Here is a 27,697-nt window from a genome sequence, read left to right as displayed (position 1 = left end):
CTTTGCAGCCTCAAGGCAATGCATGTAGTAAAAAGGGGACTGACTGACTGACTGGTATTGGTGTTAAAAGACTTGGATTCGAATCTTAATTGTGACATGTACTGCCAAGGTAACCCAGGCCATTGAGAAACTTCCATTCCCTGAGCCTCAGTTTCCTCCTTTATAAAATAGGGCTAGAAAAGGCTTGCCTTCCTTCCTCATGGGGCAGTGTTGAGGAGAGTGCTTTACAAACCTGAGAGTGCCATGTCAATGTGAGTTGTCATCTTCCTAATCACACAAACCATAAGTTCAAGCAGGGCACCAGCATGAACTCGATTCGTTCTCTCTCTCTTCTTGCCCACAGCTTCTCCTATATCTTTCTTAGCCAAGCTGAGAGATGGCTAATCTGGCTCCTACTTAGACTTCTCATTCTCATCTCTCTTTGGGTTGGCTACGCTCTGTAGGAAATAAAAACAAACACCATGAGGGTTGTGTTTCCATTGGCATTGCTCTAGTCTAGCCCCTTACCATCTTAATCTGGTTCATGATAGTCTCCTAATTGGTCTTCTTAACATCAGCATTTTTCTTCATTTTTCTGCCCTGCTCTGAAACCTTGGATGGCTCCAGTAACCCTGCCCCGTAGCTTCCTAGTGACAACCCTATCTGACTACAACCTTAATTTCTTACCTACCAGGGGCAGCTGGTGGCAAATGGATAAAACACTGGTGTGAGAATCAGGAAGTCCTGAGTTCAAGTTCTGCCTCAGGCATTTACTAGCTGTGTGACCCTGAGCAAGTCACTTTAACTTCTATTTGCCTCAGTTTCCTCAACTGTAAAATGGGAGTAATAATAGCATCTACCTCCCAGGGTTGTTGTGAGGATCAAATGAGAATATTTGTGATGTACTTAGCACAGTATCTGGCACATGGCAGGAGGTATATAAATGCTCATTCCCTTCCCTACCTGAACCTTCCCCTCCTGCCACAAACCAATATCTTCAAACACACCTTATACATTCTCAACCTCTTAGTGTTTGCTCATGCAGTTCTCGTTATCTGGAATGCTTTCCCCTCCCCTTCCTTTATTCATAAAATCTTAAGTTTAGAGCTAGAAGCTATCTCTGGGGTCATCTAATCCAAGCCCCTCATTTTACAGTTGAAACTGAGGCAAAGAGAGATTAAGTGACCTGTCTGAGGTCACATAGTTAAGTAGCAGAACTGAGTCTTCTGACTCCAACTCTCATGCTCTTCCCTTTGCTCCATGCTATCCCATGGACTTATCCCTATCAATGACATGGCTGCCTCTTGCTACTGTAGACCTAGTTGATTATTTTTATATGAGGTCTTTTCTTTATAGGTATAGTAAAAAAAAAATGCTGTAATCTCCAGTAATTTTCAGCTGCCCTTCAAGCTACTGCTGCTTTTTTTCTCTTCTGCTATCCACTTTCAAAAGTTCTCATCCTACCCATCCCTCACACCCCACTTTGCCCAAGATCTTCCCTGACTCCTCCAGCCCTCATTGATCTATCTTCCTTCTAAACTCCTGTAGCACTTACTGCCTTCAGTACTTTGCACTGTTCCTTACCTCTTCATTTTTACCTGTCTTTTCCCCCAACTAGATTATCAGCTACTTGGGGCTGGGACCAAGACACATTTGGAAAATAATCTTCCTATCTCCCATAGTACCACACACACATTAGAGGCCAAATAAACATTGACTGGGTGGTAGTGGTATAAAATCTGAGAGTCAGGCAGAATTTGACATAATCAGCATGCAAACTTCCCACCCTCTGCCCCAGAATAGCTCCTTTCAGAAAGGTTCCAAGTGGACGTCTACCTCATGAGAGCTGGCCTCAGCATTGTTCACCATTAAAAAATAATATTGATGCAAAATAAATTTAAAGGAAAGCCATAGTATCCAAAATGCTATATATAAAAATATGGCATGCCTGATTTTATTCCATAGTAATAGTGCCTTAGATGTAACTTACTGTGTAACAGGGCACACTACATTTTATATCTTTGCAGTATATTGCTTCTTTCATATTCCCTCTCTACACAAAAGCACCCTCCCCTCAACTCTTTCTGTTCCCCACTCCTCCACCACACCCAGGGGTTCTTTAGGGAGATATTTTCTTTCTAAATTTTCATGTAGTATCAGCCCATTCCCTACCACTTTTCCCTCCTTCCTTCAACATCAGCTAATTAATGATCAGGAAGCAGGAAAAGAAGATTTTTCCCATGTGCTGTTATAAGGAGTAATTACCAACATTCTCACATAAGAGCCACTCCGGCCTTTCTCCCTCTCCTTCATCCTCTTCCTTTTCATCCTTGATTTGTCCTGCTTCTCTCCCAGACAGCTTCTTGCCTCAGGCTGGGAGTTCTCTATTACTGTTTCATCTCTTTTCCATACCTCTGGATGTGACTGTAGCCAGAAACTGCAGCCAAAACCAGCAAATTTATCACCAGGATAATGACAGCAAGCTGCATGCTGAGTGAATTCTGAAATCCCCCTCAACTCCTTTTTTTTTGCCAAAACCTGTAGAGTTGCAGGATCCAACATACTATTGAAACTGTTATCTGCACATGAAGAATGACTCCACTGGAAAAAAACAATTTGGTACCAGCCATGGAGCTATTTTTAGACACTTGTTTGGTGAGATTTCAGAAAGGAGAATTAGCCATGTGGCGGGAGAGGCTAGCCAAGTCTCAAAATCCTGCTTTGCTTAACTACATTCTAAAACTATCTTGTCCACATGTCACATTACAAAAACCCAGCTTTGTTCAAGGAATGCCTCATTGTTCTGAGAGTAAACATTTATGTTTGTGGAGTTTATAGAACTGGCATTCCCAATGGCTAAATTCCCCTATTTATTTACATGACTGGTTCTTCACTGGCCTACGGCTGCAAAATTCCCTTAATCCTGCCCCAGACTTAGTTGGCCATCAGCCTTGTGGGAACCCTATTCAAGGAAATCTCCAGAGACTCTAGGAGAAAGGAGACTTGGGAGTTCTCTGTGGGAACTGAAGAAGTTCATGGCCCAGTAAATGCACCTGCTGTGTGCAAAGGACTATTCTGGGGACTGTATGAAAAAAAAAAAATTAACATACTCTCAGAGAACTTTGCAGCTATTAGGTGGGATAAAACATTGATACATGAAGAAATAATTAACCATTAAAAGTCAATTTATGCTAATGAGCATTACCAAATGAGAAGGAAAAAATCAATTTTGACTGGGCTGGCTCAGGTTTTGAGTTTGCCTTCTTCGTGGTTGGCAAACTTAGACCCACTCATCCTTGGCCCTATTCTGTATTGAGCTATAGAGAACACTGTCAGAGGGGTGAGATTCTGTGTTTCTGAGAGCCTAGGATGCTCTCTTCTATTCACCCTCTCTCCTCCCCCCCAACTCCTCCCCATCCAGCATATGAACAAATTATCTCCTATTATTTGGAATCAGTTTTCATACCCAAGAAATGCATCTTACACACCCTTTTCTTATTTAAAAAAAACTTTTTACAATTTTTTCCTAATTACACATGAAGACAAATTTTAACATTCATTTTTCAAAATTTTGAGTTCCAAATTCTCTTTCTCTGTCCTTTTCTTTTCTCTTCCCTGAGATGGTGAGCAATTTAATATAGGTTGTACATGAGCAAACATGTAAAACATACTTCTATATTAGTCGTGTTGTGAAAGAAGACACTGACCAAAAAAGAAAAAAACAAAAAACAAAAAAAGTTAAAAATAGTATGCTTTGATCTGCATTCAGACTCCATCATTTCTTTCTCTGGAGGTAGATAGCATTTCTCATTACGAATCCTTTCAGATTGCATTGGATCATTGCATTCCTGAGAATAGCTAAGTCATTCATGGTTGATCATTGTACAATATTGCTTACTGTTACACACCCTTTTCTCATTACTTGCCGTAGATCCTAAATAATGGATAATGAATCTATTTTGGTAAGACACCCATAAGAACCTCTAGTGTAGATGCAGACAAAAGCAGCCAGGGTGGTGCTAAGAATAATAGAAGGAATGAGGAAGGAGACAGGAGAAGATTTGGTTGGGGGCAAGGAGAGTGGAGGTGATAAATGTCATGAAATATTTGAAAGACTGACATATGAAAGAGAGGTAAGAGTTATCTTAATTGGCTCCAGAGAATAGAATGAGGAACAGTAGGAGAAAAATTACAGGAAGTCAGAATTTGGCTCAGTATTAGGAAGAACTTTCTAACAAAGCTGTTCTATAATAAAATGACCCTTTTTATAATACAATAAACATCTGTCACTAAATATTTTCAAGCAGCGACTGAATTCTATCAGGGATGCTATAGGCTGGGTTCTTAAATTGGACAGGTTGGACTAAAAACACCTTGTGTGTGTGTATATGTGTATGTGTATATGTGTGTGTGTATAGATATATATACAGAGAGAGAAATACATACATGTATATTATACACACACATTATATATACATATATATGTATCCCTTCCAACTCAAACTCAGTGATTCTGAGTGTTACAGAATGTTCTGTATCATCTCCCATGGTTATTCCATATCCTAGTAGTGTGTTATATATTGTTCAGCTATAGACTTTTTTGAATGTATAAAGTGTTAGGAGAGATTTATGCTAGACTAAGGAGCAGTAAATGTACCATCATTTCCTGGAACACTACCCTGGTCACTTCCTGCTAGTGGAATATCAGAAGCAGATTGCATTGACATTTTAACAACTAGTATATTTGCTAAATCAATCTCTTAGACATAAAGAAACCCTCAATCTTAGTGATTTACCTCATTTCCAAGCACACGATCATGGAATTTTAGTGTGAAAGGGGACCATAGAGGTCATCTAGCCCAACCTTCCACCTAATGCAAAAATTCCTTCTATAACCTCTCTGACTTAAGATTTCTTGGAAGATATAGCAGAAGAAATAATCCTATTTGACAACCCCTTGATACTAAACATCCAGTGAAGCATAAAATGGAGAGATGTGTGCTCGCCAAAGGTGTTTGTTGTGCTGTTGAAGGAATTCCAGTGCAGAATCCATATTGTGGAGAAATTCCCTACAGATGGTGAGGCCTTCCAGATGCCTCCTCCTTATGGATGACATTGAACCGACAGCATCAAGCCCCAAAATATTGCTAAGCCTATAGGAAACACCAAGTGGATGAAGACTATCATCTAGATTTCAACATGTGTTTGGATAGACACCATTTGGAACTTATCCAATAGGATGAATATCTAGGATAAACGATGCAGATGGACAATGAGTTGAGCAAGAGGGAAGGGGCCTAGATTGCATTCAGAAAAGTACATTTCTGTATGTACTTCAGGCTTCCCATGAAAGCAAAGGCCCATATTTTACTACTAACATTCTATTGATGGTGCTATATCACAGTGAAACACAGAATTCTGTAGTTCCTAAGAATTAAACATGAGTGTCATACAGAGGGCAGTGGAGACGCATGTGGTGGGTGTGAAGAACTCTGAAGAACAAGAGTAAGAGAAACCATCATGGAATTGTATAACAGAAAGATGGACTGGTCATGTGACAAAAATGAGGCATGATAGACACAAAGCCAGAGTGCTTCATTGGTGACTTTACGATGTCTGGAGAAATCTTGGGTCTCTATCATGTTGGGCGGGCCCTCTGTGATGAACTTATGGAAGGACTCAGACAAGAATCAGAGAATATGGCAGTCATGCACCATGGAAGAGAACTCTTGAATCAGTGAGTTGACAGATCCATTTGAGTAGCATCCCTCTTAGAAGGTCATACTGCCTCTGCTTGCACATTTGTAGCAACAAAGACCTCATTACTTTTAAAGTAATCCACAAAGTTAGACAGTTTTAATTGTTAGGAAGTTCTTCCTCACAGTGACTCAAACTCTGCCTCTTTGCATCTTCCAAACATTATCTCTGGTCCTACTTTCCATAGCAACACAGAAAATCTAATCTCTTTCCCACATAAAAACCCTTCAGATATTTTAGGAGAGATAATGTGTCCTCCTTAAGTCTTCTCTGGGCTCAATTTCCCAAGTTTCTTATTGTTCCACATATAATGTTGTATTTCATTCCCTTACTCTCCTGGTGGCCCTTCCCTGAAAACATTCTAGTTTGCCAGTCTTTCTCTTGGGAGGGAGATCCAATCTAGATCTGGACATAGTGCTACAGATGTGTTCTGAATACTTCAGAGTATGGTAGGTCTATAACCTCCCTTGATCCCTCCAAACACCATACTTCTATTAATGTAGTCTACAATTGTGTCATGGCTTTTGTAACAGCCATATCTGTGATCTCACACTGAGCTTGTGGACAACTCAAGCCCCCAGGTCTTTTTTCCTTGACAGCAAGTGAGGTGGTTTCATGGAGAAGGTGGAATTTGATCTGGGTCTCAGTTCTCTCACCCCAAGGATGAACAAAAGACCACATCCTATTCCTCCCTCAATAATAATGCACAGTGATGACATCTTGGAAGTATATCACGAATATAGACACAGGCTCCAGCTGAGGCATTTGTAAAGGGCTGACTGATGCGATTGAATCCAATGAGTGTAAAACGTATTTATAGTGACCCTCTGGCTTTGTTGTCACTTCCACTGCCAGTTTGTAAGCTCCCTCTTGGACTGAGAAACGTAACTCTTCCCTTTTTCTCCACCTGACATCTTTTTTGGAAGGTCAAAGGCTTCTCAGCCTGATGCATCTTTCCAGAACTTAGGTTATACACTAATAGCTTTGCCACTTGTTTCTTTGACAGGCCATCTAAAAGAAGAAATAAATCAACGGCAGATGCAGCGAGTTGCTTTAAGTGAGTACGAGGATGTGTCTGTTGTGTGGGGGGTTGGGGGGGGAGAGGTGGGGGGTTAATACAGAATGATATCATCTGGCCTGATTATAGGGTCATATGTTTAAAAGAAATTCCATAAAATAAAGAATAAATGGATAAAGTCCCTTTTACTTGGCTACTGGCAGAGCCAGGTGTAGGCAAAATTGTGAAAGAGGCAAGGTCTGTTTTCTGTGCCATACCCTTTTTACAGATACCAACTCTCACCAGGTATCCAATGCTTGGCTCAGGTTCCTCCAGTACAGTATGACTCACTCTGATTTTCCCCTTCTTAAGCAGCATCATTTCATGTTACAGATATTTTTTACCCATCATAGATTTTAAAAACACACACACACATTCATTGTTTCCTGCAGTACTTTATACTCTGTTCTCTGATTTCCAAAGTTACAGATAGCTAGTTGATAACTACTCTACTTTTGGTGCATGCAATGTGTAAATGAGGAAAAGAAAACTTTAGCCACCCCATGTGCATTTTGGCAATGGCCTTCTGGAAATAATATATTCATATTTTTTGTTTTACCAAGTCACAGAGGAGGGATGGGAAGTATCTTGGCGAGCTGGTGGGAAAGATATTTGGGGACAAATAATGAAGCCCTTCAAATCATACCCTCTGCTCCTCTTTTTTTTTTTTTTTTGGCTAGGCAATGAGGTTAAGTGATTTGCCCAGGGTCACACAGCTAGTTAAGTGTTATGTGTCTGAGAACAGATTTGAACTCAGGTCCTCCTGAATCTAGGGCCGGTGCTCTATCCACCGAGCCGCCTAGCTACCCCTCCTGCTCCTCATCTTGGCCAAGCCATACCACCAAATGGTAAACCATTCGAAGAGTTACGATCAATTGAGAAATTGGTATCTCCTGGTTAAAGGATGCTAGTTTACATTTCTCTTCCCAGGACTACTTCCTGTAACTGCAAAACATTGAAGGACTCAATTCCAAAAGGGTAAAAGGGTCCAAACTGTACAGGGAATGATTTCCTTGAAACTAGCAACTAGTAGCACTGTTAGGAGCTTCTGTTATTTTCTTTTGTTAAAACCGATAATAATCCTCAGTAATTGTCAGTTAAGATAGTAATGGCTAGAACACAATGTGAACCACAGAAAGCCTGATACATTCTGGCCAGAGCTCTAGGGGTCACACTGTTAGTTCTGATATGCTTTAGAAAGAAATGGGGTGTCAGCCTCTTGACCATCTCCTGAGAGGGAGCTACTGTCCTAGACTTGTAATTGTAATACAGACCAATGAGTTTCTTAGTTCTGAACATAGATTCAGCTAATTGCTTTCCTAGCAAAAAGTGAGTTCTTTGATAGAGGTAAACTGATCTCAAAATGTTGGGCTTAAGAAAGGTTCAAAGCAAGCTAAGGTGAACAGTGACTCTGTAATGAGCTCCCTTCCTGTCCCCAAGCTCTAAGTGCTGGGCATCAGATATGCAGGAATTCCCTAAGATCAGCTACAACAGCTCCATTATGACAGTTCCAAGGGCAAGGTCCATCTTCATGTAACATCTGGCCTTCTCTCGCAGGCATTTAATGAGCCCTTGTTGTAGAAAAACAACGATGTGGAAAATACCATTTGAAATAACTATAAGTGGTATGCATTTACGACAAGGTAAGCCTTTTCCATGGGTTCCAGGGGAGTAAGGAGCTCCATCCTTCCTTTCTTTCCAACTCCCCATCCCCCTGGGAGGCCAGGCCAATCCAGCAGAGGGACTGGAACAGCTCAGGCAGTTTTCTCCCCTGCCTGGAGCAGACCTGGGCCTTTGGAAAATTGCTGCATGTTTCCAATCACAGGCTCCAGGCCACACAAATATTTTCCAGACTCCCATTGCTTCATTAATGTACCATTCTGAAATAGGTCCATATTGCCTCCTATCCTTTATATGGTAAACTGGGGCTCCTTATTTGTCTATTTATCATGGTTCGAGCTTCCTCCTTCTAAATTATAGCAGGTGTCAAGTTCAGGAAGGCCCAGATTTGCATGAAGTAATCAGGAAACTTCAAACAGAAAGCACTTTGGTTGGAAGTCTAATTAAGAGCATGTTGAAATACCTATTTATTTTAAAAACCATGCTATCCCAATTAGAAAAGAAGTGTTAACATCTCCCAGCTGCCATTTTGGGATTAAATGCCTTGTTATAGTCCAAACACTTTAGAAGGTTATTTGATTGAGATTTAAAAACACCAATGCTCAGGTTTCCCAGGTGAGCATGTTTCAGAAGTGAATTTTGCTTATTGAAGAGAACCTCTCAACTCAGCATACTGTTTATATAACCATTTCCTGTTTTAACCCTCACCTTTCCAGCTAGCATTTGGGCAGAAGGCTGGGGACAGAGGACTTTTTACAAACACTAGCAGCAAATGGATTTGGGACCTATGATACTCCTCAAGAGCCAAGTTGGCTTCAGGCATAGGAAATGAATCAGTGACTAAATACAGTATTTAGTCCTTTTCTATTTCCTTGCCTTTCTGCTCATTTTTCATTCCTTTCCCATTTTTTCTTTTCATGTTTATTTTGCTGACTTTTTCTCCATCTTATTTTTCCTAACCCTCTATCTTCAATTTTCCCCTTTTCACTTTATCATGTCTTGATCCTTCTATCTCCTTACTCTTAATAGTTTACTGAAGTTTTTTTCTGTCTATATATACAAACCGATGCATTTGTACATGCTGCACATGTGTATTGGCATCCCCCCAATAACACTGCCCTAAACAATGTTATTTCCCAGTAACATCGTTGACACATTGTAATCAAACCCCACTAGAGTGTAACAGACCCCTCTGGTAACCATCTTAGCCAGCTGCCCAAGAGGCATATCAGATGTTGAGCAGTGAACCTAATGCTGCTTCAGATGTTGTGGTTTTGATTTTTATGATTCTATGTACCTGCACTACTATATCTTATGGTTCTATGTACCTGCAACTACTATAGTGTGACCACTAGCACCTGAGCACTTGCATGTATGCATACATACACACAGACACACAGACACACACACACACACATTTTTTTAATTTTAGTAGGAGACAATCCCCAAGGTAATATAGCTTGAATATGACAGCTTAGGCATCATTGACAGACCAGTGTGATGAGGAATCTTCTCATTCTTTAAGCAGCCCCCATCCGATCTTTGTCTAAGGCCAGCCCCATGCATGAATATGTGTGTGTGTGCATGTAAGAACCCCTTCCTTTTTTAACTATCAGGTCTAAATTAGAATGTACTTTGTTTAGGACCCCACCCGGGAAATCTCTCAGAAAATATAAACTTTACATCCTACATGAATTCCTTTGAAAGGCATAGAGTCACGACATCTGGAGTAAACTACTGTAGAGTGTATTTAAAATCAAATGAGAATTTACAGTAATTTGCAATAGTAGTGGCAGTGACCACATTTGATGTGCTGGTTGAACCTATGGAAAAACATGTGACCATTATCACTTCTTGCTAAGGGAATGGTTTAAGACCAATTCCAAAAAGCATAGTAAAAAAATATAGATATAGATACACACTATAGATAGATAGACAGATAGATATACTATGTGTGTATACATACATACATACATACATATATATACATATATATAATGACTAAAATTGGATACTAAGTCACAAGCTGGTAGATGATAAGTTAATGAAACAGCCCAAAATACCTGGAAACTAATTTAGATGTTTTGGCTGAATATCACTGGTCAGTTCAAGATAAATCTGATCAAACTTAGTGATATTTGTTTATATTTTCCCATACTACTTTGTTTGTGCAATATTAGAATACCTGAAAATAGTCATCCTAGATAGAGTAGAATGTAATAATGTCAAGTGAGGGAGTAATCAACCATAAGTACTTCTTGAGTGCACCCACAATATGCAATACACTGTGCTAGGAGTTATGAGAAAATCAGTCAAGAATTATTAAGACCTTTAATGTGTGACCAGCACTGTGCTAAGTGCTGGCTACATAAGTACAAAGAAGGAAATTATCCCTATTCAAAATGATCTGAGCTTTCATTTTAATGAGTGAGACAAGTACATATGAAAATATATGCAGCCTAAATATAAAGCTAACAAATAGAGACAGAGAGAGGAGGAGGAAGAAGAGGAGGAGTCATCATAAAATAAAATCCAAGGTACTTTAGGTAGGAGGGTGCTAGCAGTTTGGGAGGACGTGGGAGCCAGGAAAAGCTTCATTCAAAAGATGGTGCCTGAAATGCATCTTAAAGGAAGTAAGGGACTATATGAGGAAGAAGTAAGGAAAGAGTGCATTACAGGTATGGGACAGCCAATCCAAAAGCATAGTAAAGGAAATGGAGTGTCACATGTGAGGGACAGAGTCCCATTTTGTCTGGGGTTGCAGGGTACCGGAGGGACAGTAATGTCCAACAAAGCTAGAAATGTAGATCAGGGCCAGGTTATGGAAGGCTTTAAAAGCTAAACAGAGGATATTTTATTTTATCCTGGAGGCGGTAGTATATCACTGGAATTGGTTTATAAGGGAGTCACATGGTCATCTCTACTTGAGGAGAATTACTTTGGCATATACTGGAGTGGGGAGAGATACGAGTCAGGGAGACCAACTAGGAAAGAGCTGTTACAATAATCCAGGCAAAAAGTAATGAGGGCCTGAACAAAGGTATAGTAGTATGAGTGGAGAAAAGTGGCCAGATGTGAGAGATGTTGTGAAGGCAAAAACATCAAGATCTGGGAGCTGCATATGTGGGATGAGGGAGAATAAGATATCAAGGATAATGCTGAGATTATTAATCTTGAAACATTGATAGGATGGCAGTTATCAAATTGGTAGAAATAGAGAAGTTTGGAAGAGGAGAGGGTTCAGGGAAAAGATAGCATGTTCAGTTTTAGGCTTGTTGAGTTTAAGATGTGCCTGTGACATCAATTTTGAAATGTTCAATAGGCAAATGATAATATTAAAATACTGGGGCTGGATGTGTAGATCTGGGAATTGTCTGCTTAGAAATGATAGTTAAACCCATAAGAGTTGATGAAGAAGTATAGATAGAGAAGAGAAGTGAGCCTTGGACAGAACCTTGGGGAATACCCACAAGAGAGTAGTGTCACAAAAACAGAGAGGAAAGAGTATCCAGGAAGAGGAATTGGTCAATAGTGTCAAATGCAGCAGATAGGATGAAAAGGATTAGGGGAGTCAAAATGTCTGAACGATTAGAGACAGTGTGGTGGGCTCCCCTCCACAAACTCCTCCAAACAGATAAAGAAAATATATTCCTAGACTAAATCCCAATGAGGAAATCCAGAAAAAGTCCCAGTGAATCATGTGTCCAGCCCAGCTCAGCATACGGAGATAGGGAAGTCTGCAGACACTAGGGATGGGTCAGGCCAAGAGCCCACGGGGTTGAGCGCTCCAGTGCCCAGAGAGAGGCTGTGCACAAGGGCAAGAAGGGTCCCAGGCCATACAAGGATTCCATCAGACACACACCAGGACACTAGGATAGCGATAGGTGCCAACTGGAAGCTTTGTCACCTACTACCCGGTTCTGGGTCATAGATCCAGGGCAGAGTGAGAAGAGGACCTATATAGGAGAATGGTGTTCCCAGGTAGGGAGATCCTGGTTGGTGTACTGAAAAAGGAGAAAGTTTAAAAATCAGCACTAGCAGCAGCGTGGCTCAGACCCCAAGCTCAGAATAGGGTCTCACTTCTAGTATCTACCCTATCCTACCCTCTCTGTTTTTGTGACACTACTGTCTCCTAGTTTGCCCCATACCTGGTTGTTCCTTCTCAGTCTTCCTTCCTGGATCATCATCCACATCATGCCTGTGGGTTTTCCCCAAGGTTCTGTCCTAGTCCCACTTCTCTTCTTTATCTACCAAGGCAGGAATCCAATACCAAAGGGAGCCTACAATTCTGCCCTAAAATCAAGTCTGAATTTGGGAAGCTTCCAGAAGAATGGGTGAACAAAAAAGAACCCCACCATAATGAACTGTTTTGGTGGCAGGAATATTCTAGACACAAACACGGAAGAGAAACTGACTCCAAAATATCTACAGGCAAAGCCTCAGAGTAAAACATAAACTCGGCCATGAACTCAAGTAGAATTCCTAGAAGAGATGAAGCAAGAGTTTAAAAAAAGTTAGAAAAATGTTTTTATAAATGGAATAGAAGAACTTGAGAGAAAAAATTAGAAAGGAAATGAGAATCATGGACGAAAGAATTGGAGAGGAAATAAATAGCTTGGCACAAGCGGTACAAGACCTTGCCTGAACAACAATCTCCCTGAAGATTAGGAAAATCCAAATAACAGTTAATGATGTCATTAGGCAACAAGAAATAAAGTTGTAAGACTGAAAAAATAGAAGAAAAGTAGCATAGCAAAAACAATTGACCTTGAAAACAAATTGAGGAGAAAAAAATTAAGAATCATTAGACTATTTAAACAATATGATGAGAGAGAGAAAGAGAGTCCTTACATTTCAAGAAATCTTAAAAGACTCAGATTTCTTAGAACTAGAGGGCAAAGTAGAAATAGAAAGGATCTACCAGTCATAACTCCTGAAAGAAACCTCAATATGAAAACTCTTGGGAACATTATAGGCAAAATCCAGAGCTCCCAGGTCAAATATGTATGTATGTATGCGTGTATGTATATATACAAACATGCATACATACATATGTATTTACTGTAAGCAGACAGAGAGAGAGAAAGAATTCAAGTACTGAGGAGCCACAGTCAGGATCACACACGTTTTAGCAGCCACCACTATAAAGGAGTAGAGAACTTGGAATATGATATCCCAGAAGCCAAAGGATATGAGCTTATGAACAAGAATAACTTACCTAGCAAAACTGAGTATGATGCTATAGGAGGGAAATGGACTTTTAATGAACTCGAGGACTTCCAAGTACGTCTAATGAAAAGTCCAGAGCTATGGAGAAACACTGGTATTCAAGCACAGTAGTGAAGAAAAACATAAAAAGGTAAACATGAATAAACAATAGTAAAAGTCCAAAGAAGGATAAATGGCTTATATTCGAATATGGGGAGATGATACATGTGTCATTCACAGTTCATAGGAGGAGTCCAGTTAGACAAGGCCTAAGGGTGGTTCTGTTGTATCTTGATGATGTTAAGAAAAGAATGGGGAGAGGAAGAGGAATGCATCAGAAAGAGCGGGGAAAGGAAAGGAAGGTTAGGGAAAATTATCTTATATAATTGGGGTGTACATTAGTAGACTTCTATACAAACAAGGATGAAGTGGGAATTCACTTAGAATGACCTCAAGCTTTTTTAATAAAGAGGCAAGAATTTGGGCTTGAGGGTTTGAGGAAGGAAGAGAAGAGAAAGCAAAAAGGCCTTGCCTTTGAGACTCTTGTCATCTAGTTAAGGAGACATAAATAGAATAAAAGTAACCAACCACTGTATTTATTTAGACTTTATAGCACTTGATAAGAAGCCTCAGGGCTTCTCCACTGAAATACCTTGATGCATGGAGGTGACCCAGGGTTCATGAAGGCTGTGACAGTGAGGATATAAGGTCTAGTACCAGCAGGAGTGTGCTGGGAAATATTTAACAATGATTTCTCCAGAAAAAAAAAATGTACCAGGATACATGCTCAATTTTAATCTATATTATTAACACTTTCTTAAGCCTTGATAATCAACAGAACAATCTAGCCCTGATTTGTAAGGTTTACCAACTTGCGGGAGGTGGAAATGCTTACACTGAACATTTAACAATTGACTCTCCAGCCATTTTCAGCTGGCTTCAGAACTCTTAAGTATAAGAGTTCCCAGCCTGGAGTATATGGAGCTTCTGGGGGAGCTTGCTAAGGGAGTCATGGGGAATGCCTCTCAAACAACTATACTATTCTACTGAAAATAATTAATCTCTTATTTTAATTATGTGCATATGCATGGGAAATTCAAGGATTTATTTCCTTTCACATTGACATATTCTTACATGTATATCCTATTATACTATAGAATTTATTTCCTTTCATATTGAATAGGGTGTTTGGAAGATTTACTGTAAGAAAAAGGAGTATGAGACTGAAAAGGGTTGGGAAACCTTGTCCGAAGAGAACCCATCCACCAAGCAGGGACTGACCCCAGGATACATCAAGTGTTTGTTTAAAGCTCATCATCAGAGAGGTTCATCACTCTCCCTTTTCTATATCTAGTCTTGGTGAGCTGCAAGGGATGAAGTCTTTAGTGTAGCAATTCACAAAGACTAGACATAGAGGAGTATTAGTCTTTGTAGGAAGGACCCCTTCACAGATCATTGAAGTATTGAAATATTTAGGATTTATACCCTACCTGCTTCCAAATTATAGTCTATAGACTGACCCACAGTTCAAATTCAAAAATTCAACAAACATTTATTAAGTGCTTAGTATTTACAAAGTTCTCTATGACATTTAAACATGAAACAGATTACAGTTGAAATCAGAAAGAATGAGTGCTTTCAGACCCCAAAGCTAAGCAGATTACTACCACATTTGAACAATAAATTTCACTCCATTTTCTAGCTACTAAGGTAGAAAGAGGAATTACACATTTTCATTTTCTGACAACCAGCAGCACACAGTTCATCTGCAGAAGCAAATGTTTCCTGGAACTAAACCCATGCTATAGTTTATTGCAGGGATCCTTGAGTGAAGGACATTGGGTGACACAGTGAACAATATCTTCAACTACAATTTTACAAAAGACGCAGAAACGCTATTCAAGCAGAAGATCCTCTTATCGGCCCTCTATAAAAGCAGAAGGCGTGACATTAAAACATAACTCTATAAAGGATGCCATAATATGTCCCATGTTCTCTGCTTTCTGAAGGTCTAGGTTAGATTCCAACTCAGTGCCATATAGGGCCACCAACCTGTCCATCACCAACACTGTGCCCCACAGTGAAAGTCATCCTTCAGAGAGAGATGAAGGACCTTCCTGGGGTCCCAGATTTGTGATTTGCCTTGGCCACATGTACCTCCCTTACTAAAAAAGAAATGAGTATCCTAGCTGTTGTTTGTCCTTTGTTTTCAAAGAGGACTCATGATATCATGGGGGTGATGCCTTGACTCTTGTGTGAATTGGATTTAAATGAGGCAGAGTTGCAGAGCTGTCAGCCTCACCCTGTCTTCATCAAAAGTCTAGAATCATCAAAGTTCAGTGGTGGGACAAAAGTCAGGATGAATGGTGAACGCCAAGGATGCAGTGGATAACGTTGGCATCATCAATGTCTGACCAAGCTCTAAGTGCTCCCCGGCACCTGCTTCAGCTGCCTTCATGGCCATTGGAACCAATTGTTCTCATCGGCTCATTCTGCTGGGAAAGTCTTCACATGCTTGGGGCAAGTGGACACCAAAAGTGGGTGAGCAGGCCTGAAAAGGGCTCAACAGGCCCTCACACCAGAGGTGCTAGTCGTCCCTGAACACCTCGTATACCCCCTGGCTAACTGTGAAGGGGAAGCCCAACAGTAAGGGCTCATGAGCTAGTGTTTAGAAGGACAGCCACCTGTAGGATTACTGCCATGAACTCTGAAAGTAGTAACAACTACCCCTCTGGGGACCCAAGCTTCCAGGGCCAATGTGAATTGGGCAAGTCAGCCCCAAGGGGGCATTACATGTGTACTTCATTCTTCTTACTTGTGTGTGTGTGTGTGTGTGTGTGTGTGCATGCATGTGTGTGTGTCTTTTACTATCAGCATAGCTTAAAAAGAAGAAACTCACCACTCTGGGCCAGTAACATCAGGGGATAATAAATTTCCTCAGCCTCTATTGCTTCTGCTTCAGCTCCTGCTTGAGCTCCACTCTCTCCTCATATACTCTACAGGAAAGGAAAGAAGGAAGATGGGAATAAATGATATGGAAAACAAAGTTTGTGCTCCCTAGATTGTCCAGGAAATACTTTGCCAGATGTGTTTAATTTTTTCTTTGAACCTTTACAGCGGTCCTCTCTCTTTGTAGGGATCCTCTCCCTTTGTGGGGATCTTCTCTCTTATGAGGATCCTCTCTCTTCAGAGGGATCCACTCTCTTCACAGGATCCTCTCTGTGGGGATCCATTCTCTTCACAGGATCCTCTCTCTTCATGGAGATCTCTCAAATGACCCTGCTTTGGATTTTGACCAGAAGTTGATAGACCTAAAGCACAGGTCTGACAACTTTACTCCTGAACTTAAGAAACTCCAGTTCCCCTCTTTTGCATCTGTGATAAAATATTAACTGCTCTGTTTGACTTTTAAAACTCTTCATAATCTGGCTTCACCCTGTTGTCCAGGCTTAGTACTCTTCTTTACAAATTCTACATTCCATCCTAACTAGGCCATCCCTCATCCACAACATCCTATCTATCTCTCATCTCTTTCTGCCTTTGCGTAGGCCATCCCCTGTACAACCCCTCATCCCCTTGGCTTCATGGATTACTGAATTTCCTTCAAGGCTCACCTCAGAGGCCACTTCCTACAGGAAACCTGTCCTGATCCCAATGTTTCTATCACTCTGCAGAAATTATTTTGTCTCTACTTTGTACATATTTTATATTAAATTTTTTTATGTATGTCTGGTTTTCATCAGAAGAGCATAAACTCCTTGGGTCCGGGACCATTTCATTTTCTGCTTTGTGGAAAATGCTTATTGAATAAATGAATGAATGAATGAATAAACTAACATCTTGTAACAACATACTGCCTCCATTTTTTTTAAAGCAGAAAGTCTGTTTAGCTTCTCAATTAAGGGACAAGCATCTATATCTAAAGCAAATTTGTTGCATTCTAGCTCCAACGAGTGCTTTGGGACAGATGTAAAAGTAACAAATGAGGCAATATGTAAGTGGTACAGACCATAAGTACCACAAGAGCCCTGTGAGCTATGGTGCTTTCTCAGGGAAGGTGAAAATTAATTCACTGTCCTACAGAATGAAGAGGACAAAGGAGTCTGGGAGCAGGGAAACAGACTTTCAAAATTGCCTAGGTTTAAGTTGTTAAGGGCCAGAATAACCATATCGGAGAATGTAATGGAGTAGAGAAATGTAAAAGAAGAGATAAGAAGCACAGAATTTTTAACTGCTTCTTAGTGTTGCAGAGGAAGTAAGATCTTTTCTTCTTCTATGGTATTTTCACTCTTATGAATAAGGATTAAAAAGGATTAAGAAATTATGTATCTTATATCATCCATGTCATACATTGGCAAAACCCTCCCTATATACTAAAATAGAAATCCTGTAATCTTTCTGCATGTATAGATACAGAAGTATCTATAAATGTATGTATATAAATATATGTATATATGAATAAATACATACACATATGTAAATATATATGTGCATAGGTATATGTGTATATATTATATACACATACGCACACATGCATACATATACACATACATATATACTCTACTCCAGTCAGATTCATCTACTAAGCATTCCTAATTTCTTTGGCATGATTACTTCTCTCCATGCAGAATAGTTTTCCTCTATATTTTAGTAAATGTTATTCAGGAATTACTGTAGCTAAAAAATATTAATCACCTGGTGCCTAGTCTCTCTGAATGCAGCTAGACTGGTCATTGAAAACAAATGTCCTCAAGGGTCATCAGGTCCATACCTGCTGCCTTTCCTGTAGGGTATATGAGGAGGGAGTAGAGCTCAAGCAGGAGCTGAACTTGTCTAAGCATGGACTGTCCTGGTGCAGCCTTCTTTTATCCACGTCCAGACCACCAAAAAATGAAATGTAGAGGATAGTGGCCACATGTACCTTAGAAATCCTTAGTAGACCAATCTGACTGGAGTAGAGTATAGGGAATAGTAAGAGATAATGCTAGAAGGCAGATTGGGGCTAACTTGTAGAAGGCCTTTAAAGCCAAGCTAAGTATTTAGGACTCTAACCTATGGATTGTTGAATTACCAAAATTAAAACTAGAAAGAAGTCCATAACATCATTACGGCTTCATCACTAACACACTGCCCCCACTGCCAATCCCTGTCCATCTTGGCAAATTATCTAGATGACAGATAAACTCAATTCCTTAAAGTACTAGCTAAACATAGATCAATAATATTTAATGATTAGCAGCCAGCCCTTCACAAAATCACAACCAAACTGGTCAGCCCACTGGCTAGTTGGTGATCCAAGTAGGCCATGAATTTCATTAAAGGTTTTTAGAACAGTGGAATAACATAATGAAAGCACCTGAGTACAAATGACTACCCACTCACCCACGCCTTGCCCTCCTCCCCCCAGCATCTACAAATACCCCAAGTAATAGTCACTTGCTTCCACCTCCACTCCATGAGTTCTCCAGACCAACTTCTTTTGGGAGAGAGAAAAATTCTATTTTCACCTAACTCAAGCCCATGTGCTTAAAAAGATGCTGAGGCTTTCTTTTCTCACCAGCGAACAGAAAAAAAGGTAATTCCAGGTAATACAATTATATTCATCTAAAATGCTTAGCCATGGATGATAACAATAATAATAGCATTAATGTACTACCTTCTATGTGTTAAGCACTGTGTTTTACAAATATTATTTCATTTGAGCTTTAAAACAATTCTGGAAGGTAGACACTATTATTATCTCAATTTTATAGTTGAGGAAACTCAACAGAGGCAGACAGAGGTTAAGTGACTTGCCCAAGAACATACAGCTAGTATCTGAGACAGGATTTGAACTCAGTCTTCCTAACTCTAGGCCTAGTGTTCTATCCACTGTGCCAGGCACCTATAATCAGAAGTTAAACTGTGATGATACTGTGACCTATGAGTATTCACTTTAACTAACAAATATTTATTGAGTTCCAGGTGGGGAAAACAACAACAACAACAACAAAAAAAAATGGAGGATTCATTTGTAAACCCAAAGAATCTATAATCTGCAGGGGGGTTAAGGCAGGAAAGACTTCAGACCAGAGAAAGATGGCTAATGGTGATAAAAGCCATATGGCCAAAGAAGGGGCTTTTACAAGAGCTGAAGTGCTTGAAGGCCAGAGTCCTGAGAGAACGGAGAGTTTAGTGTTCCTGTGGTTATCAGTCTGACTTAATGTTCCCCTCTGGGAGAGAGATCTGCTTAGACAGTAGCTGCTTACCAGAAGCTGTTTCAGTGTGATCAGCCTCAAATGTAGCCCCTCAAATGGTGTGTACTAAATTAACCCATGAGCCAATGAACAGGTTTGGGAATAGTCGTTTGTTCATAGTGTTGTGAATAACCTTGTAATCCTGGAGGGACATCAACCGTAAGCACTAAAAATGATCTCTTCTGATTTTTTACTTCATTCAGGGTCAGAGTGAGTTGTTTTCCACAGTTTATGTTAAGTGGGCAGATGGAACGCCTACAGTGACCCCTTGTGGCATGTATGCACCATATTCCTTTAGACAGAACAGCTCTAGTGATTTCATCTACTGTTTCAATGGGTAATTCTTCCTGGCCTTCTTTAAATGCACTCTATAGGGTATAAGAGACAAGGATATCCATTAGTGCTAGGATTTAAAAAAAAAACTTTGGAAAAATAGAACTGAAAGGGGTCTTCAGGCAGCTAGTCTTCTACTAGAACTGTTCCCACAGTCTGGCCTAGCCCTAAAGATAATAGTAGCTCACCTTTTTATAGTACTTTAAGGTATATAGAATGCTTTCCTTAAAAACAAAACAAAAAACCATGAAGTCATTCTTGCAAGTATTATTATTCTCAATTTTATAGATGAAAAGATCGATGTGTAGAGAGATTAAATAAATCGTCCACAGTGACAAACTAAGGAATGTTGGAGCTGGGACCCAAACCCAAATAAATCTTCCAGTGTTTGATCCAAAATCCATTTCACTACCATATCATGCTACTTACTACCTCTATGAAGAAAGGAGATCAGAGATATCAGAATCTTGGGAATCAAAACCTTGCCTCTAAAATGTGTCACCTTGGGCCAATCACCTTCCTACCTTTGGGTGTCTGCACCTAAATGTATCAAATGAAGGGGCTTGGACAAATTGTTTAGTGCCCAAATTCTTTCAGTTCTAAATTCTCTTCTAACTCTAACTAACATTCTATGTCCTTTAAAAATAAAGTAATGAAGGTTTATGTAAGGACTGGGTAAGATTAAGGATATTTTTCTATTCAAATAAATAACTAGTTATCTTGGCAACTAGTTATATTTTTTTTCTTTGCTGAACAATAGATCAGAGTATTTAATTTGCAAATGATTTATTGGCTAGGGAGAGCGCTAGATATTTCAAATGGATTTGCAATGCAGCTAGAACAAACTACTTCCTTTTGGCAGAATGCTTCCTTGGTCCCTCTTCTTGTCCCAAAGGAGTACACATTTTTATAAATGGTTCTGAAGAGCCATTGCTTCTGAAATGGAGCCCCACCACCCAAGTGTGTATTAACCTGGTGTTATGACTTGTCTCACCTACCAATATAATACAGTCAGTTCAAAAATCATTCATTGAGGACTCACTGTGTCCTACACACATGATGGGTTTTTGAGAAACAGACAAAAATGGAATAGTCCCTGTCCTCAAAGAAATTGTACTCTACTGTGAGGAAAGCACGTGGACAATATAGACCCATCAGTACTCGATCACTCCAAAAGCCAAACTGCCAGGTTTAGATGCCAAAGCTGGGAGGCAAAAGTCCTCAATACATTTCCCCTCCTCACTTGTGGTAAATTATGGTTTTCTTCCTTCCTTCCTTCCTTTTTTTTTTTTATCTTCCTTCCTTCCCTACTTCCTTTCTTCTTCCTTCTTACTGTCTTTTTTCTTCCTTCTTTCTTTTCCTTTTTCTTGCTTTCTTTCTTTTTCTTTCTTTCTGACCTTGTTTTTCTTTCTTTCTTAATTTATTTATTGTCTCATTCTGATAATCAATCCTCGACAACCTAAGTTACCTAAGAGCAGGTACACGCTGTCAGCTTGTGTTCCAGTGTTGTTAGTAGCCTTCAAACACTGAGAACAAGATTCGCTGTCCCTTAGCAAAGCCTCCTGTCTGTGTTTCTGTGGCTTCGGGACCCCCTGGAATTCCTGCAGAAGGTCACTGTGTCTCCATTGTTAACTATATCCCTTTCTAAAACACAGTCAGACTTCCAGACTGGTGCTTTTGTCATACTTTAGCCAGCAACCTTCAGTTGCCTGAGATCTTATTCCCAGTTACCCACAATTAGCTCCTGATTATGCAAGGGTTTGGAAAGCACTCAGGCTATGCTGATTAGAATGAGAGTTTTATGCCAAGTGTAAAATGTCAGAGTATAAAACCATATATTATGAAAACATCTACCGCACAACATATGCCATAGTAAAAGTGTATACTTAGGATGGTATAAAACCAAATTCTAAGCTCTTACCGTCAGCTACTAGATGAGGCTCTTATATCTACTATCTTTCTCTTAAAATCAATACATACCATCCCCCACAAGCAATTCCTTCTCAGTAGGGTGTTTGGAGCCTTCCATCATTAAGCTACTAGACATTCAAATCTCTGGTTTCTAAACTGGTCTACTATTTTGTAGATAAAACACAGGGAATGAACAAGATTCCTCACCCCACCTGAACACACTTCAGTACACACTCCAGTTTAGCCAGTGGCTTTCAAGGACTCCTAAAGTGATCAGGGACTTTTTCTACGCTTATACTGAAGCCTATGAGTGATATAATGAAGAAGTGTATCTTTCAGGCATCATATTTTAAGTGGAGGGGGGTGGTCATTTGATTGACTAACTCAGACCTCCCACCGCTAGAGGTAATACATAAGCTTGGACTTCTTTTCCATCAGTAGAAATGAGCTCCAGCAATCCATCCTGCATTCATTTAGTTTTCTTCCAACCAAGGATGTACCATGCAATAGAAATGTTAAATATTGTTTGTAGGTCAATACATTTCTGTGGCTCTGTGATCTCATCAATGTGAGTACCCTATCAACTATGCAGATCATAACTCATTCATTCTAATCCGGAGTAACTCTTGTTCCTGTTCTCCTCAAGGGTTTTGCTGAACATGCTAAGGGGCTTTTTCATGTCTAGGATGTCAATCCAATGGATGAACTGGCCATCTGTTATCCCTTTCTCTTGCAATGTAACCAATTTACATTCTTTTCCAGTTTTATATCACTTTGATATTGTATTTTATGCTGGATTTTTGTTGTTGTTATTTTATCGTGCAGTTCGTCCTCAGTCATTTAATGTGCTACCACTTATTCATGCTCACCATGGGTCTCTCCACTGTCATTTGGTTTGACTCACAATTTTGATTCCTCAGAGATTATAGAATTCCATGATTCACGGTCGCATTGCATCACCAAGTCAAGTCAACAAGCATTTATTAATCACTTACAATGTGTCTATACTTTGCTAAGTACTGAGAACATAAATACAAGCAAAAAGAAAGATGATCCCTGCCCCCAAGGAGCTTACATTCTAATAGGAGAAGGCAAAACATAAAAGGAATCTGAAAAAGGGAAGGAAAAGATACTCATGGTAGGTGGGGATGGAGGTGGAGGGGACAGTAGATAAAGTCCTGAGAGTCTAAAGTGGAGCCCAGAGAGGAATAAATTTCACTGGTCTAGGTGCTTTCCTTAAAATGGAGGTTCTGAGAAGAAACATCCAGTCAGCTTCAGGGGCAAAGTGTACTTCCAGTGTGAGAAGTCTAGGAGCCGAGTGAATGTCCAGACTGAAGATACAAATGTGGTATGGTAGAAAAGATTCAGATAGTCAGGAGCAGAGCCCAGAGAAAAATGAGGACATGATGAGCCTGGGCACTCTCCTTAAAATGAAAATTAATATAAAAGAATAGCAGTGTTAAAAATTGGTTTTTGATTCAGGAAGAAGCTTGGGGTCATTTCAAGTCCTGCCCAATTTCAGAAAGCAGCACAGTCTCTTCTATTCAATTTCTAGTCAAATTTTAAAAAATGAATAATATCTCAAATTGACTTACTACAAAAGCTTTGTATGTTGAATCATCTCATTGGTGTTCTTGAGAAGTTAAGTGAAATTGAGGAAGGTCCCCTTCCTCACAATGTGTGAACCCCTGGGTCAAACTTTTAAAAAGGCATAAGCCCTCTGAATGGGCACATGTAGATTGGTTGCCACCTGCATCAGTGGAGGGAAAATTTATATCAATGAGGCAACCAATGATCCATTTGCATATTTAAATAATGAATTATATAATAAATTCTTTTGTAAAGCAAAAACTGTTTTCCTAAAGCAAATGAGTACTCTCAATCTATCTTGAGTATAAATCTGAATTTTCATATGTTATGTTTGTTGACAGCAAGATATTTTGTATGTGGATTATATCCTAAGGTATCAGAGACCGAACAAAAGTGATAATGATTCATTGGAACTACATTAGTAGTAGTACTCATCAATTTAGTTAATTATATTATTAAAAATAAATATTAATAATTCTTTATTACCCTGTCTCTCCCAGAGCCCATCTTATTGGCCCAGTTACTTCAAAAGTGAGCCTCTTCTATTGAAAATTACTTTGTAATCCCATTTTCCCACCTTTTTCCCCGTGGCATCCACCTTGGACTCCTGGCTGCCAACATAATTTTCCTAAAGCAAAAGGCTGACCATGTCCCACCTCTGCTTACGAAGCTTCAGCAGCTCCATGTTGCTTCTAGGACAGAGCACAGACTCCTTCTCCTGCCCTTTAAGTAAGGGCATAATTAGAGCCCTTCAGGGTCTCACTGCACCTGGCCATTCCAGATTTATCAATATTACTCCCGTTGGCTCCCTGTGCTACTTGTTGTTCCATAAACTTAGTATTCCATCTCCTGCCTCTCTTCTTGCCTTAATACAGGCTCTTTCCCATGCTTAGAGTGGGGCTCCCTTCTTGCCTTTGCCCCTTAGAATCCTGAGTTCTCTTGGATGCTCAGTTAGGTGCCATCCCCTTCAGGAAGGTCTTCCCTAAAGCCATTAGTGCTCTCTTCCTTGTCCTCAATTTATCATGTATTTATCATGTATCATGACTTACCTATTTACATGAGCTAGCCTCCCTATAGAATGTAAGCTGCCCTCCAGGCTAGAACAATTTTCCCTTTTGCATCTGTGTCCACAGCATGTAGCAGGTGTTCAGATGCTTATTGGATTGCATTGGATTGCATTGGATCCTTTATTCCACGCACTTGTTTCTTCTAACAATGCAAATGATGGCTCTTCTGTGTTCTTTGCTACTCCCCTTGCTTTTATCTTCCTAGAAATCCTCTATAGATAATATATCCAGTGTACTGGAAGCTTTGTTCTTTTACTATGCTGAACATGCAATATACTATTCAGACTGTCAATTGCTGTCCTTCATTCTCAATAAATAACAGGTATCCTTTCCCCTCATACATCGGCTCCACGATGGTTTTTTGTGCCTCCTAATTGGTCTCCTTACCATGTCAATCCTTTCTCCACTCTTTCCTAAACATAGCTGCCAAAGTGATTTTCCTAAATTGCAAATCTAACCATGTCACTCACCTACTCAGTAAATTGCAGGAGCTCCTTATTGCCTCTAGGACCAAATAAAAGCCCTTCACAACCTGGCCTCCACTTCTTTTTCAATACATTACTCCCTGTACTCTACAGCAGAGCCAGACTGGCCTTTTTACTATCCCTCGCATCTCTGTGTCTTTGTGCTGGCTGCACCTTTGCCCAGAGTGCTGTTTTTCCTCACATCCACCTTTGAGAATCCCTTGTTTCCTTCAAAACTCTACTCAAGTGCCACTTTTTATATGAAGTTTCCTGAGCCTCCTCTCTCCCCCTATAAAAAAAATTACCTTATTTATTTTGTATATATTTGTGTGTATTTATGTAAATGTTGTCTCCCCAGATAGAATGTAAACTTCTCGAGGGCAAGGACTTTTGCCTTTGTATTCCTAGCACTTAGGTCTGTGCCTACCGTACAGCAAGCGCATAATGAATATTTGTTGATTAATATTGATTAATGCTGAGTGTTGAATATGTCATTATTGGTGACATACTATAACCTATTCATGCCTCCCTTATGTCTTTCCATTGTTTTTTAGATTGTAATTTATCTTCTTCGAAGATCATGGTACCTCGTATGACATGGTATGCCACACAACATCACAGAGAGAATATTAGGCTCACTGAAAACCCTCTGCAATTTCCCATATTCATTACAGTTCTGTGTCTTCATCCTACTCAGTTCCAGGCCCAACCCACTATCTATTTGCTGTTGTTGTAGTAGGATCTCGGATCATAGATATGGAGGAATTAGTGAATCATTATTTATTAAGTGCCTGCTGTGTGCAGAGCCCTGAGCTAAGCCTAGAGATAGAAACAGAAAAGTGGAAACTGCCTGTCTTCAGGACGTTCACATGCCAATGGGGCAGATAATACACACAGGGGGTTTCAGCAGCAAGTTGGATGGAAAGTTCTCATGGTTCTTAGGGTACAATGACAAAGCAGGTGGCAAGGCATCTTCTTTAATGTAATTTCCACTGATAAAAGCATATCTGTTCCAATGTCAAACTATTTGACTAGTGCTGAGAATTTTGTTGTCAAAGATTCGTTTCTGGATCATCAGTAGCTGTGATTGCCAAGGAGGCAGGGTCCGCAAGACGTCAGCAGAAGCAGTTGCCAGGTTGCATCTCCATGATGTTTGAGGGAATGACACCAAGTGTGGTCTGGAAGCAAGACCGTAGTGAGGGTGGAGCAAGAATTACCTTTCCCAGTACTCTTGACTTTAGGGTCCTGGGCTGTCTTCATGAGGGTCTAAGGCGAGGTCTGATGCTTTGACTCGTCTGGAATATGCCTTCTGTTCTCTCAGGGTGCCTCAGGACTGGCTTGCTTACCCTATTAGGAACAGGAACTTCAAGAGTCATCTAATCCAAGCCCTCGTTATAAAAAGTGGAATCACAGATTTAGAGAGGAAGGGGCCCTAGTTGTGTTCTACTCAACCCTCTCATTTTACCAATGAAGAAACATGGGCCCAAAGCTGTCAAGTGACTTGCCTTAGGTTGCACAGATAATAAGTAGCAAAGCTGAGATTTGAGCCCAAATGTAGCACTTTATACAATATACCACAATGCATCTCAAAAAAAAGTGTGTGTACAGTTATTTCTTCCACATCTTGGGGGTTAGGGATGTGGCACCCCCACGATCTGGAAAATCCACATAAAAATTTTTGGCCTTCCCTTCATACCAGAGAAGTCTAATTTTTTTTCCTTTGTCTTTTGTAGGGTGTTTATGGTACCTAATTGTAAAATTTGAGTTAAGTATTTGATCATAGGCTTTATATAAGTCAATGTTAAGTAAAAATACTTTTTCTGTGTTGTCTGCTGGCCTTCACATGTCATCTGCAGCTTCTGCAAAACTCCCAAAAAATTTCCATTTAATTTCTTATGCCAACCTAAGATAATATCAAAATCACAATGAGGAAAATTTCAATGTGGAAGTGATAGCTGTATATTTACACACACATTTTTATTTTATATTTATGTGTGTGTGTAAAACATACTTTTATAAGTCTATATATAAACTAATTTGATAAACTGCCCTTCTGAACACACAACTGATGAAACAAGCATTTATTAAGAACCTAGTATATGGAACAGGCTGTGTGCTGGGGATAAAAAGTAAAAACTAAAAACTAAAATAATCTCTGCCCTAGAGATAGATCGCCTATTATCAAACTGGTAGAGACAATATCTCCTTATATAGGTAGATGAAAAACAGATATAAGATAATTGGAATGGAGAGGGGGAGAGAAGGAGAGCACTAACACCTGAGAGAATTTTTTTAAAAAAAGGCTTTCAACTGAATGCTCTCATCTCAGCCAAGAGAACTTAACATGGGGTCTGTAAACTTTTTAAAAATTATCATTTTGATAACTGTATTTCATTATAATAGGTTTCCTTCATAATGCTATGTATTTTATGCATTTAAAAACATTATTCTGGGAAGGAGTCCATAGACCTCACC

The 27,697-nt window shown here is 39.8% G+C and overlaps 1 protein-coding gene across 2 annotated transcripts in view; it reads left to right on the top strand.

The window, feature by feature from the left end:
• LOC114053478 (kinesin-like protein KIF6) overlaps positions 1-27,697 on the top strand; it is a 451,087-nt gene that overhangs the window by 363,523 nt on the left and 59,867 nt on the right. For both annotated transcript variants that reach the window (XM_027876578.1, XM_027876577.1), the window contains one exon: positions 6,743-6,793. In XM_027876578.1, coding sequence (XP_027732379.1) covers positions 6,743-6,793 — 51 coding nt within the window. The remainder of the gene's footprint in view (positions 1-6,742; positions 6,794-27,697) is intronic.

This window comes from Vombatus ursinus, unplaced genomic scaffold (genome assembly GCF_900497805.2).
Source record: "Vombatus ursinus unplaced genomic scaffold, bare-nosed wombat genome assembly UNPS02014811.1, whole genome shotgun sequence".
NCBI lineage: Eukaryota > Metazoa > Chordata > Mammalia > Diprotodontia > Vombatidae > Vombatus > Vombatus ursinus.
The sequence above is the reverse complement of the archived record's forward strand: the minus strand, read 5'-3'. Positions and strand labels throughout refer to the sequence as shown.